The following is a 15,214-nucleotide window of genomic DNA, read 5'->3' as shown; positions in this document are numbered from 1 at the left end:
GAAACTCATAATGCCCATACCGGGTCCTGAATGCAGTCTTCGATATATCTCCCTGATGAACTCGAAGCTGATGATAACCAGACTTTAAATCAATCTTGGAATACACAGAGGTACCTTGCAGTTGATCAAATAAATCATCAATCCGTGGCAACGGATACTTATTCTTTATCGTCGCACGATTCAACTGCCGATAATCTATGCAGAGCCGCATAGAACCATCCTTCTTTTTGACAAAAAGAACTGGTGCTCCCCACGGGGACACACTGGGTCGAATATACCCCTTGTCAAGAAGATCCTGCAACTGCTGTTTCAATTCTTGCATCTCCGATGGAGCTAAACGATAAGGAGCTCTAGAGATTGGTGCCGTGCCTGGCACTAAATCAATGCCGAAATCTACTTCCCGAACAGGAGGAAAACCAGGAATCTCCTCGGGAAAAACATCCGAAAAATCGCAAACCACTGGAATGTCACCGACACCGATACTACCTGCGGACGAATCAATAGCATAGATAAGGTAGCCTTCCCCGCCCGACTCTAAAGCACGACAGGCTTTCAGAGCAGAAACCACAGGCATCGGGGGTCGCGCTCCCTCTCCATAGAAAAACCAACTGTCGCCCTCAACTGGACGAAACTGCACAAACTTCTGATAACAGTCCACAGTAGCTCTAAACACAGTCAGCACATCTATTCCCAGAATGCAATCAAAATCCTCCATCGCAAGAATCATCAAATTAGCAGTTAAAACATTACCCTCAAACTCTAGAGGACAACCCAAAACTAGACGTTTAGCTAACACCGAATGACCCATCGGTGTGGAAACAGATACCACAACGCCCAAAGAAGTGAAAGGTAACGCATGACGCTTAGCAAATCTCGCCGATATGAATGAATGCGATGCACCAGTATCAATGAGAACGTAAGCAGGTAATCCACATAATAAAAACACACCTGCGATAACTCTCTCGTTCTCCTCAGCCGCCTGATCCTGGTTAAGAGCAAAGACCTGCCCTTGAGTACGCGGTTGGGGGTTAGAACCCTGAGTAGACTGTCCCTGCTGTGGCCTCTGATGAACTGAAGCCTGAGAACCAGATCCTGATCCTCCGCCCGTCTGTGGACAATCTCTCTTCATGTGGCCCATCTCACCGCACTTGTAACAAGCACCCGCAACCCTGCGACAACGCTCCGTCGGGTGATCCTTCCCGCAGTGCTGACACGGGCCCCTCATCTTCCCAAAATGGTGAACTCCTCCAGATCCAGAGGAAGAAGAAATAGATCCAGCCTTCTTAAATGCTTGGGCGCGGGGTCCCAAAGAACTAGTAGGACGAGCAGACTGCATGGCTCGACCTCTCAACAAACTGCCCTCAGCCTGGCGACAACGATTTACAAGGCCCTCATACGATGTCGGATCATCGCAGACAACAACCCGATCATAAATCTCCTGATTGAGGCCCTGAAGAAAATGGTTATACTTGGCCATAGCATTGTCACTGACATGCGGAACATATGGAAGCAACTCAAAGAACTTCTGCTGATACTCATCAACAGACAAACTTCCCTGCTTCAGATTGATCAACTCAATCGCCTTGGTCTGCAGAAGAGCTGGCGGAAAGTAAAGCAACATGAAAGCGGCTCGGAAATCGGCCCAAAGAACTCGACCCTGTCGCTGAACTATCGGTGCAGAGGTAGACCTCCACCACTTGCGCGCACCACCCTCCAGCAAGAAATCAAGGGTATCAATCTGCTGCTCCGCCGAGCACTGAAAAGTCTTGAAGCAGCTCTCCATCCTCTCAAGCCAGTTCTCCGCAACATCCGGGGTCTCACCGCCTGAAAGAGGTTTCGGCCCCATCTGCAAGAACCGATGCATACTAAAACTCCGAGGCTCATCACGACGGTGTTGACGACGTTCTCGATGCTCTCGACGACGTTCCCGATCGTCGCGGTCTCCCCAGCGTCCAACGCTGCCATGACTACTAGCATCGTCGTCAAAACCAGACATCTCTTAGCTACAAAAGTTACCAGAGATTAAACCCAAAAGAACAGTTCTAAATCCCAAAATCTTAATGCATGCTCTGATACCATAAATGTAGTGACCCGTTCCAGAATCACCTACTAATCAGAACTTAAGCATGCAAAATTAACATTTAAAACTGAATCAGGTAAACAGCGGAAAAACAATAATACAACCCAATCGAATCTGTAAGTACAAAATACTTAAACAACCAGATCGAACTAAATTCCAAGAACAAATACCAACAACTACAGGTCAACCTCTGCCAGCTCCCTGTCCACTCCCTCCTGGACCGTCTAACCTGAGACCTGCCCCATCGAATAGGGTGTCCAAAACAGAGATAAACCGAGGACGTGAGCATAAAACGCTCAGTACCGAAAGCATGAGTATACAAGACTATGACATGCATGTATGCAAAATGTACTGGATACCAGGATCTGGGTATATCGAAATACTGCTCAGACAAATGACGTCAAGGTATGTAGCACTCTGCGCCGTCGCACCAGGAGGTGGCTCCCATACCAAATGAACCTGTGGATATACCGGTGACCTGACCACCGTCGGCCAACGGGGTCCAACCATCCACAACAAATGAGGGCTGAGCACCCTCTCAACAGGCTATCTCAAAGATAATCAGGCTCAACATGATTATGCAAATGCCGCATAATAAACCATGCATCATATGAAAGATAATAATGCAACATATAAACATGCAACACATAGTAAAGCATACTCAATCCTGCTATCTCGGATAGTACTTTCGTACCTCAAACCAGTAGATCCTAGCAATCAGCCCTAGAATCAAGCCTACAATCCAAGTGATACCATATCACTAAACCACATCTAAAAGCCTTAACTAGACTAATAGATACTCCCAAATCTCAAAGGGAACCCAGAACTATACTTGCGTCCGTAGTCAGCCCACTGATGCCGCTAGCCCCCAACTAGAGCACAGCTCCGCTACAAAACCAGTAGCTCCCCGCTAGTGCCCGAACCTCGGGAAAAGACTAGAAACCCATCAGAAACGACTAAAACGCTCTGGAACTCTCGGAATTGGCGAGTGAAAAGTGAAGCCTCGCGCTTCTATTTATAGACAACGATCGGACGATCCGATCCACTTCGGACGCTCCGATCCGGTCCACTTCGGACGATCCGATCCACTTCGGACGATCCGAACATTGCATGTCTTCCACGTGTCCAGCCACCTGTCTTCGGACGATCCGAACCCTGATCGGACGATCCGAACTCTGACATGACATGACTCGTCTGACTCCGAACAGAACGGTCCATCCGAACCCACTTCGGACGATCCGAACCAACTTCGGACGATCCGAACCCGGTTCGGTCCTTCCGATCCCACCGAAATACAATTAATCCAATAATTAACTCAAATTAGGCATCGGGATACTACAATTTTTCTAAAATTGCTAAGCCTTTATCCTCTTTGTTGATGAAAGATGTTGAGTTTAAGTTTGATTCTACTTGTCTGCAGGCATTCGAAATACTCAAGGAGAGCTTGGTGACAGCACCTGTTCTGACTGCCCCTGATTGGGAGTTACCGTTTGAGGTGATGTGCGATGCTAGTGATACAGCTGTTGGTGCGGTGCTAGGTCAAAGGAAGAACAAGGTATTTCATACCATCTATTATGCAAGTAAGACCTTAAATGATGCTCAATTGAATTACGCTACTACTGAAAAGGAATTACTTGCTATAGTATTTGCTTTTGAGAAATTTCATTCATACCTTGTTCTGTCTAAAGTGATTGTGTATACAGATCATTCTGCCCTAAAATAATTGCTTGCTAAGAAAGATGCGAAACCTAGGTTAATTAGGTGGATTTTACTATTTCAAGAATTTGATCTCGAGATTCGAGATAAAAAGGGTGTAGAAAATGTGGTTGCTGATCATCTGTCTAGGCTTGAGGATGTTAGAATTAATGGCGTTGATACTGATATAGATGACTGGTTCCCTGATGAGCAATTGTTTGAGGTGAATGCGTGCCCTTGGTATGCCAATGTTGCAAATTTTCTTGTCACTGGCACACCTCCCCCAAATTTATCGTTTCACCAAAGAAAGAAATTCTTTTCTGACGTGAAATATTATTTTTGGGAGGAACCATTTTTGTTTAAGATCTGTGCAGATGCCATGATAAGGAGATGTGTAGCGGAGGAGGAAACCGGTCAAATTCTGAACCACTGCCATGACCGTGAGGTAGGTGGTCACTTTGGACCCATACGGACGGCATCTAAGGTACTTGAATGTGGCTTCTATTGGCCAACTCTTTTTAAGGATGCTCGTTTGTACGTTCTCAATTGTGATAGATGCCAACGCACAGGTAATATTTCTAACCGTCATGAGATGCCTTTGAATAATATTATTGAGTGTGAAATATTTGATGTGTGGGGGATTGATTTTATGGGTCCTTTTCCTGCTTCTTATGCAAAGAAATTTATTTTGGTGGCAGTGGAGTATGTGTCGAAATGGGTGGAGGCAGAGGCTTGTGCCACGAATGATGCACAAGTGGTGTTAAAATTTTTGAAGAAACACATTTTTAATCGATTTGGTACACCACGTGCAATCATAAGTGATGGTGGCACCCACTTTTGCAATAAAATTTTTGATAAACTATTGGGCAAATATGGTGTCACCCACAAAGTTTCCACTCCATACCATCCCCAAACTAGTGGACAAGTTGAAGTGTCCAATCGAGAGATTAAGAGGATTCTAGAGAAGACAGTGAATGTGAATAGAAAAGACTGGTCCATTCGGTTAGATGATGCTTTGTGGGCTTATCGTACTGCTTTTAAAACCCCTATAGGCACTACACCATATAGGTTACTTTTTGGTAAAGCATGTCATCTACCCGTAGAATTAGAGCATAGAGCATACTGGGCGACCAAGGCACTAAACTTTGATTTTGCTCTTGCAGGTGAAAAACGGTTGCTGCAGTTGAATCAGTTAGACGAGTTTCGCGGAAAAGCGTATGATCTTGCACTATCTTACAAGGAACGCACCAAACGAGCCCATGATAAACACATTGTAAGAAGGGAGTTCAAAGTGGGTGAGGCGGTGCTGTTATACAATTCTCGCTTGCGACTTTTTCCGGGCAAGCTGAAGTCCAGATGGTCAGGACCATTCATCATAGCCGAGGTGTTCCCATCAGGTGCAGTGGTGTTGCATGATGGCAAGGAAGGGACGTTTACTGTGAACGCCCAAAGATTAAAGCACTATATTGGTGGCACAATTGAGCCACAAATTGGAGTCACTCGGCTCCATGACAGTCGTTGAGGACACGGGTGAAAAGTCGAGCTCTAGACTATAAATTGAGAACTGGTTCTTCTCCTTTTTATTCTTCTTCCTTTATTCCTTCATTGTATCATTTGCATTTAGGTAGTTGCATGGCATGGCATTCATTGTTCTTATTTATTTTTTCGAGAGTATCTCGCTAGGGCGGTCAAAACCGACCGCCCCAGCGAGACGTCGTTTTTTTTCAAAAACATAGCCACCGAGAAAGCCTCGCTCGGGCGGTCACTTTTGACCGCCCCAGCGAGTGAATTTTTTTAAAAAAAATTGGTTTTCCTGGCGAACACTTCTCGCTAGGGCGGTCACTTTTGACCGCCCCAGCGAGTGAGTTTTTTTAAAATTGGTTTTCCTGGCGAACACTCCTCGCTAGGGCGGTCACTTTTGACCGCCCCAGCGCGCCCTCATATTTTTCAAACAGTCTGTCACCGAAAACCACTCGCTAGGGCGGACAATTTTGACCGCCCTAGCGAGTCGCGCATATTTAAAAAGATGCGTCGCGTTTTTTTTTCTTTCCCACTCGCAAACCCTCGCCTCCCTTCTCGATTTTCGGCGCCTCCTCCGTCTTTGAAGCTCAAATCTTCTTGTTTTGTGATATTTTCAGGAAAAGACTCGATCTTGGTTGCTACACTCCACCGGGACGCGTTTACACTACAATTTCTTCTACTCCGGTCATCTTCCAAGGATTCCGGCGAGCTTTTCCGGCGAACTTCGAAAATTTTCCGGCGACTTCAGACTCTTTGCACTCCCATCTCGACATGGCACCTAAACGGTCTAAGGTAACTCACGGTGCCTCTAGTTTTCGTTCGACTCCGTCTAATTTTGTTAATGAGAAAGCTCGGGAGCGGTTTGAGCATGCTAAACTACATAGAAAACCAATCCCTGAGCGAGGGTTTACTACATCTGTTATTAGTGATTTTCCGGAAGTCTTAGTAGAGGGACGAGGGTGGAGTAATTTCTTAGCACAACCGAATGCCGCGGTGATTCCGGTTGTGCGTGAATTCTATGCCAATGCTCCGGAGCGGAGTGAGCCTAAGGCATCTGTGCGGGGGCGTCTAGTCCCGTATGATTCGAGAACTATCAATGACTTGCTGGGTTTACCGTCGGTCGATGACTCTGAGTTTCAGGCGTGGGTGCTCAACCCGGACTATGATTTAATTATTCGCATGCTCTGCTATCCGGGCACCACGTGGAAACAGCCGGGGACGTATACGGTTTTTCTTGAAAAATTTTTGAGAGTGGACGCGGCAATGTGGTATGCGTTTCTATCTAAGAGATTGATGCCGGTCGGGCATACGAGTGATGTCCAGCGTGAGCGGGCGGTTGTTCTGTATGCCATCCAGACTGGGATGGCGATTGATGTGGGCAGACTCATCTTTGGACAGCTCAACATGTGCATACACAGCAGCAATTTGGCGTTTTATTTTCCGACGATCGTGACTGAGTTATGTGCCCGAGCGGGGGTGATATTTGCCGATGATGATGAGTGGCTACCACCGATGAGAGCTATTGATGACGCTCTTTATCGATCCAAGAGGGAGAAGAGGCAGGCAGAGCTGCCCGAGGATGTATTTTTCGAGTATGGGGGCGCAGCTCAACCACCTCCGGCTTTAGGACATGCACTGCCTCCTCCGCAGCCACGCCGCCGTGCCATGCGAGATCGCATCAACGAATTGGGCGCTTGGGCCACTTACCAGACTGAGTATCAGGCCGTCAATCAAGCTCATATTCAGAACGTCGAGTACTTGGTACAGGGGATCTCAACGCATTTGGGCATCGACACATCCGGCCAGCCACCACCACCCGCATACCCGCCACCCTTCCAGTTCCAGTACCATTATCCTATGCCGCCACCAGCTGACGAGGGAGTCCCACCACCTGAGCATGACGAGGATGAGGAGTTCTGATCAGGGGAGTTCACTGTTTCCCCTTTCTTTTTATTTTTATTTTGTTTGTTTTGTCATTGCATTTGCATTCATTCGTTTTTATGTTTTTAGTCTTTGTTTCGTTTTGTGCTATGAGGGCATGGCACAACTCTAGTATGAGGGGGTGGGTAGATTGTTTTGGTTGTTTAGTTAATTGGTTATTGTTTTGATTGTTTAGTTAATTGGTTTAGTTTCGTTGCATTTCTGTTGTTTGGTGTCGTTTATGTTGGTTTCTTTTGTTGGGTGTCGTTTATGGTGAGAAGCCGTCGTTTATGAGCCAATGATGATTTGAATTGATAGGCTACAAAAGAGTTGATTGGGTCATGTCGTGAATGATACTCTTGATTGTTAAAGCATGAATTTTGGTACAAAATTTGAACCTTTTAAGCACAAATGTGTGGGGACTAGAACTTTGTAGGAATAAGGGTGAAATTTGAAAATTTTGTGAGGTTAGCTTGAACGGCACCATTTATGAGTTGATTTGGCATGTAAACCCGTGAAAACAAGTCGCTAATTGGGACCTTGAATGAGAAAATTTGATTTGCCTTGAACTTTACATTTACCTCTTTTCCATTGCACTGAATTACAATGTCATACTCCTAACCAGCCGTGATCCAAAGTATTATATTCTTAGCCTAGGGAGTACATGTGTGAAAATTGTGCAATTAAAAAAAAAAAAAAAAAAAAGAATGAGATGTAGGGTGAGGGGGAGCCGAAATAAAAGGAATGAAATTCTATTCCTAGGCTAAAAGTTGGAGATGTAAGGAGACGAGGAAAGTCAGACGAAAAGTCTTGACGATTGCACAATGAAAATGATCGGTGTACTCCCAACTTTTAGCCACTTGAGCTTATTTTCCTTCTTTTCGACACCCTTATCTGTACTTAAAAGCTGAATAAAGTTCAATTTGTGGCTAGTGATGAATGGACACGGGGATGCATGCTAGTGAGACTTATATTGAAGTGTTAATTGAGTGACTCGCATGATTTGATAATTGATCTATTTGAAGTGCGAATGACTAGACCCATCATGACACACACACACGTTCAAATTAGTGTCGAAATTTATGTGTAGATGAGAATGAGTATTCGGTTGCGATTTGACTTGATTGGTTATGGGAAAGTAAACTGAGGCATGAACATAAACGTTGTTAACTCACCATTGACATTTACTCGTGTTTTTTTTTCTTGGTTGAGTTTTCTTTTTGTGTTTGTTGAGTTTGTTAGAATCTCATGCTTTAACCTATTTTACTCGAGGGCGAGCAAAAGGTTAGTATGAGGGGGTTGATAGGACTCGTTTTTACGTGTTTTTAGTGTTGTTTTCGAGTCGCATTCATGCATCATATTAGTTTGTTTTAGTTTAATTTAGCATTTTTCTATCATTATTTAGCATATGGCTGATCTCGTGTATTTTGTGGTTGTTTTGTAGGAATTGGACCGAAAAGTGGGATTTTATTTGGCACAGCAGCGAAGAGATCTCGCTAGGGCGGTCAAAAGTGACCGCCCCAGCGAGAATTTTAATCCAGCCGAGGAGCATTTGCGCGAACCTCTCGCTAGGGCGGTCAAAAGTGACTGCCCCAGCGAGACCAGAGACATGGCCAAGGATTTTAATTCGAGAACCACTCACCCCAGCGGTAAAAGGTGGTCGCCCTAGCGAGCGACGAGATCAAAGAAGATTTGTTTCCAAGTTTTGTGGACTCTATTCTACACCTAACCTAATACACGAGATGGGGCGCCGTTTTTTCAGTCTGACACCATATTTTTCCATCACTTTTCTTGGGATAAAGGCTAGGAGCAAAGAGATTTCGAAGACTTCGAGATTTCCAAGCGTCGTGGCCGTCATCCATCGTCAACCTTAGTATTTTAATTATTCAGTTTTTATTTCTTAGATTGTTGTTGATTTCTAGCATGAATTTTAGTGGCTAAACTCTAGATTTGTTGGGATTTGAGGGGATCCTACCCCGTACTCGTTGTTGAACATTATTTAGCGACGTTTTTATGAGTGATTTGTTTATGCTTTTGTGCTCTCTTATTTCAATTGGAGTCTAGCTAACTTCCTTTGATTATTTCATGTTGTTGATGATTTCGATAGAATAATTGACAATAGGATCGAATAGTATAGACCACGGATTTACAATTTTAGTAGATATACGGAATTGGATACGTGTCGATAGTGATAATTCACCCGGATGAAAGCTAGCGGGGTTCCATAGAACGTAATGCAATCGTGAACTGTTAAATAATTGAGGATACTTGATTACTGCATGTTTATGATTAGTATTAATATAGCTCGACAGAGTATATTAATTAGTCTAGGGAATTCCGTCGAAGGCACGAGTAAAAGCCGAGTATAATTGTTTAAACACGAGTGGTAGGTGAACTGATAATTCCCAACAAATTCGTCTCTCATTTGATTTTCATCCAATTTAATCATTGATTTCTTGATTATTTGTTCTTGCACTTTAATTATTTCAGTTATTGAATTCACTTTAGTTTAATCACCAACTCAATCTATTGTTGCTGAAGAAATTTACTTGAAAATAAAGATATTGTAACGCAGTCCTCGTGGATCGATACTCGTATTCATTTACGTTTATTATAACTTGACTATCGTGCACTTGCGATATTTTAAATCGAGCTTTCATTTATAAAACAAATTTTGGGACTATTCACTGTGCAAGTTTTGCTCGATCATATCACAACATTTCAGCATTTCATAAACAAAAATAAAAATATATTCAAAAGAAAGATATTAAATATACAAAACTTAATCAAGTTTTGAAAAGTTTGAGATGATCATGATGGGTGATCTTACATTTTTCTTTGGCTTGCAAGTCAAACAGCTGGAAAGCCAATCTTTATCAATCAATCCAAGTATACCAAAGACCTCATCAATAAATTTGGGATGAAATGCTCAATTGCATCTACCCTTATGAGCACATCAATCAAAATAGATAAAAAAGAAGGCGTAATTCCGGTCGAGGTAACTATGTATCGCGGTTTTATAGGATCACTATTATGTCTAACTGTTAGTCGACCAGATATAATGTTTGCAGTATATTTATGTGCTTGATTTCAAGTCGCTCATAAGCTGAAACGTCTACTACTCGTTTTCTTAACTTGTACTAGAAATTTTTTTTCTCCTTAATCACCATAATTCGAAATATACATATATATATACTTTAAATTATCTTGACACCATTTTGAAAATAAAACAATCAACTAACATTTGAAAATCCAAAGGAAAATAGTTCAAATCGTAAAATCGTCAAACGTTTTACCAAACCTAAAAACATTATTTGAAAAGTATAGCTCATATTATAACATCTCAAAAACCACTTATAAATAAATCATCGTAAAAAATATCTTTAACATCACTTAAAATCATAAATCATAACTAGTGCGGAAAACTAGCGTCGGTCCTCGGGTTATGTACATCTTCAGTCCAGTTAGATCAACCATCAAGAGTTCCATTAACATTATTATCATAATCACATGCATCAATCACACCTAATGAGTCTAAAGAGTCAACACACCATAATCTTGATAACAAGTAATACATATATAGATCACATACAACAGTGACAATACTTGTACTTAAAATATCGTTTTCATGAAGATGGATAAACTTTAAATATGAATATTTTCGTAAACATTTTCATGATGCATAAACTTTAAATAAAAACATCTTCATAATGATGCATCATTTAACATTTTCATAAACATTTTCATATCAACAAAAACATATTCATATTCATATACATATCCATATTCATATTCGTATCTGTATCCATATTCGTATCAACATATTCATATTCATATTCATATTCGTATTCGTTTTCGTTGAATTCGTTAATTGTGATTTTTGTATTTGTATCACGCATTCATATTGAGCGATGGATCAGTCACATGTAACCATGTACTGGGCGGCGGGGACATCAGTGATACTCTCACCTGTCAACTAAGCATTGGCCTTACGTATTTAACATATCATCGTTGTGAGAACCGCAAATCTTGCAATAATATAATTAAATATTTGTAAGGAAAATTTTTGGATTTTATTACTATTATTTTGAGGAGAAATGTGAGGATACTCTTATATATGTAATATTAAATTGATATGTTATGTATGAGCATGCAATTTTCGGAATTTGGGGAGAATATTTGCAAGTTTTGTGTGTGATACAAGGTACAAGGAAAATAAGATAAGTGATTCTTGGATATTTCAAAAAAATTTAGGAATAAATCCCTCATCTTGGTAGCTAAATAAATCATTTGTGGAAGGGATTTCTAAGCAAAAATCATGAGATTTGATGGCAAATTGGAAGGAAAATCGTGAGATTTTGATGCCTATCATGCATGATTTGGATGCCATATTAAGCTCTCATCCCTTCTCCTATAAATACCGCACCATTCCTAGTCCTTCCCCACACCAAAACACGAAATTCCATTGCTGAAAAACTCGAAAATTCCAGCCATTCCCCTAGCCAAAATTCTGCTCCAAAGTCGTCCAAAGGTTAGGCCAGAAATCGAGCCGAAGCGCCGCCCGATCGAAGAACAAAGGAGCAATCCAATCCAAGTCGTGCACTCCACGTTTTCGTAGCATTAAAATACTGTAAGTGGGCTTGTTTTTAAAACTTATATTTCGGATTTATGCAACTTAAATTTTCGGTTTTGATTTATAAAAATTAGGTCGAGCTCCGTCTCCCGTCTATACGTTTTTACGAAATTTGTTACGTATATGTGTTGACACTGTGAGGATTCCCTGAAAATGGGTGGAATTCCAACATATGACCCTCAACGGTGGGATAAAACCGTTTTATGGCCTCGCCCCCTTAGAGGATTAAAACTTAGGGACTGACGTCAGTAAACTGTAAAAGGTGAAAAATCGCAGTGTTGTTATGTTACGGATACGATGTTACGTTTATGAAAAGAATGATGTATTTATATGTATGTTTCGAAAATGTTATAAAATTGTTATGTCGTGTTCAATATCCCCCATTTACAGAGTATTCCCAAAATACTCACCCCTTTACTCTCCCTTCCCAGATAAGTCCGAAGAACAGGTTGATGACGAAGAGTCCGAACAGTTTTGGGGCTGGTGATTCACAAGATTAGTAATAGATTTTATTTCGAATTTTCTGATTTAATGAATTGTAAGACGCTTCTGCATTTATCACTATTTCGTTTGGATTTCGTTTTGGAAAGACAGTTGTTGTTACGTTTAAATTATGATATATAAACTAGTTTGGTTTATATAGTGCTACAAAAGACTTATTGTTTTGATTGTGTGATTGTTAAACAACGTCGATGTCAATCCCGAGTTTCGGGGCGTGACATTTAAGTGGTATCAGAGCCGTCAGGTTCATAATCCTATTGGGGAAAATGAGAAAATTTTTACAAAAAAAAAAAAAAATCGGTGGGATTTTTGAGAAAGGCCGATGCTATCCCCTCCGAAACGGTCCAAAAAGTGGAAATCACCACTTTGTCGTGAGGTAGGGGCTGAAGTCGCGAAATTCCACCGTTTAGGCCTCCGAAACGTCCTTTTTGCTGTTTTAGGAAATATTCGTAGACCCTATAACTTCTCGTAGGAAATTCCGAATTCGATTCCGTCGATTATTCTGGAATTCTCTCGACATATGCTTCGAACCCATATGTCTAATTCCAAACTTTCCACTTTTGGAAAAAAATATATTTATGTAAATTTCGAAAATTTCATATATATTGTATATTGTCCTTTGTTATATGTTGTCTCTTTCTGATCCTGAGCATTTCCATTTTGATTTCAGGAAATGGCTCCATCTACTCCCATGAGACCCCACACCCGTGCCCAAGCTGCCATTCGTCTGAAAGAGCTTGCCCTTCACTATCAGTCCCGTCAGATTCAGCGACTTAGAGCCAGATTGAGTGAGAGGAGGAGTGAGGTCGAAACCTTAGCCGCTGAGAAAGATGAGATTCAGGTCCTCCTTAACCAGTCGATCTATCAGGGCGAGCTAGTTAGAGGTGATAACATGGACCTAAGAGATGTCATAGAACAGGTCAAGTATCAACATGGAAAGTTACGAAATGATACGAAGCGTTATCGCAAGGAACTGGAGGAGGAGAAACAGCAGAATGCCAAGGGTAAGAGGAGACTGGAGAATTCGTGTGAGGCCATGAATAGCCTCGCGTATGTAAACCAACGTCTGACCTAACAGGTGGAAACTCTAAAGGACCAACTCAAGCAGAAGAAACAGTATCATCTGCAGTATCAGCAGTATTGGAACGACGAGATGGACGTGGCTGAGGCGGAGATTCAGGGACTTAAGGCACAGGTGGCACAGCTCACAGAAGAGAACGCCCAGCTCACCCATATGGTGGAGATACTGCAAGAGGAAGAGCCAGAGGAGGAACCGGAAGAGGAGGAGCCGATAGAGATCGATGAGCCTATAGCTGCCATAGGGGATGAAGAGATAGGTGATTAGAGTTTCTTAGCGACCTTTCTTATTAATAGGAGTTTATCTTTCCATTGTTGCTATTATATTTCAGTCAGTACGATTTGTTTCTTTCAGTACTATTTGTTGCATTCAGTGGTTCATCTACATTCAAAAATTAATAAAGTTATGTTTATTTATTAATCTCAGTTGTTCCAGCATAACTTAATTATTCAATCATGTCATTATACACATCAAATTCTTAGAAGCGTTTAAATTGTAGGAAATGGCCGGTAGACCACCAAGACAAAACCGCAACCCTCGTTATGCTAACAACAACAACAATACCAATGAAGGAGATAATGGACCACCACCTGGGTTCAGTCTGAACCAGGCCGACCATCGTGGCAACGAAACTGCAAGGGTTAGTAAACTCGAATGCCAATCAACCACCACCACCTCCACCACAGAACGGAGTCAAGTTCCACTATGAGTCACCGCGCAAGAACAGGTGTCCAACTTTCAGTGGCGCTGCCGACCCTGAAGTTAGCCAGAGTTCGCTAAAAAGCGTGGAGACTCAGTTGCGACTGTTGGAAGTCCTTGAGGTACTAAAGGTGGACGTGATTGTGCTTTTCCTGGAGGATAGAGCAGGCAAGTGGTGGGAAGCAATCTCACCAGCCATGACAACTGCAGGATCAATCACGTGGCAGCGTTTCAGGGAAACTTTTCTAAAACAGTATTACCCAGCCAAGGTCAAACTGCAGAAACTGAGTGAGTTTGAAAATTTCAGTCAAGCTCCAGACATGTCAGTTGTGGAATACACCTCTCAGTTCAATGCCCTAGGATCTTATGCTCCGGCAATCATGGCGGACGAAGTTCTGAAATTTCACTGCTTTAAGAAAGGGTGGAACAGCATGATCCAATCACCTCTAGTAGTCTACCAACCTGCAAATTTTTCCGACCTGATGGGCGCAGCTATCTGAGCTGAAACTGATATCCAGCGCAGGGAGAAGGAATTTAAGAAAAAAAAGGCCTATGAGTAGTCAGTCATCGCATGGAAGTCAGACTTTCAAGAAGCCTAACCAGTCCAATGGGCCATCTAAGGGGCCTACACCTGCCGCAAGCTACCAAGTTATTAAGCCTTGCCCAACTTGCCATTTACGACACCTGGGAGAGTGTCGTAGAGCGACCGGTGTCTGCTTTGGATGTGGGAAACCAGGACACCATATGGCAGAGTGTCCAGACACCACCAACAGGACAAGTGGACCAGGTAAAGGAGACGGGTCAAACTCTGGGATGAATGCCAATAAGCCACGGGAGAACAAACTGAATGCCAGGGTGTTTGCCATCACGCAAGAGGAGGAAGACGATGCGAACGATTTCGTGTCAGGTACCATATTTATTCAGCAAGTGCCTGCTTATGCGTTATTTGACTGTGGTGCTACCCATTCCTTTATATCTAAGAGATTTTGTAAGAAGTTAGGTTGTAAGCCCGAGAAACTAAATGAGCCCTTTCGAATAGTCACACCAACAAGTAGGGCCATTGAAACTCACGAAATTTACAGAGATT

General features: G+C 42.4%; 1 protein-coding gene across 1 annotated transcript; it reads left to right on the top strand.

Moving 5' to 3' along the window:
- Positions 1-13,503: 13,503 nt before the first annotated feature.
- LOC140819044 (uncharacterized) lies at positions 13,504-14,627 on the top strand. Its single transcript, XM_073179056.1, has 2 exons — positions 13,504-13,687; positions 14,068-14,627. The coding sequence occupies exons 1-2, from the start codon at positions 13,504-13,506 to the stop codon at positions 14,625-14,627; spliced, it is 744 nt and encodes a 247-aa protein (XP_073035157.1).
- Positions 14,628-15,214: the final 587 nt, after the last annotated feature.

Source organism: Primulina eburnea, chromosome 18, assembly GCF_022965805.1.
Source record: "Primulina eburnea isolate SZY01 chromosome 18, ASM2296580v1, whole genome shotgun sequence".
Taxonomy (NCBI): domain Eukaryota; kingdom Viridiplantae; phylum Streptophyta; class Magnoliopsida; order Lamiales; family Gesneriaceae; genus Primulina; species Primulina eburnea.
This window is presented reverse-complemented; position numbering and strand designations above follow the sequence as displayed.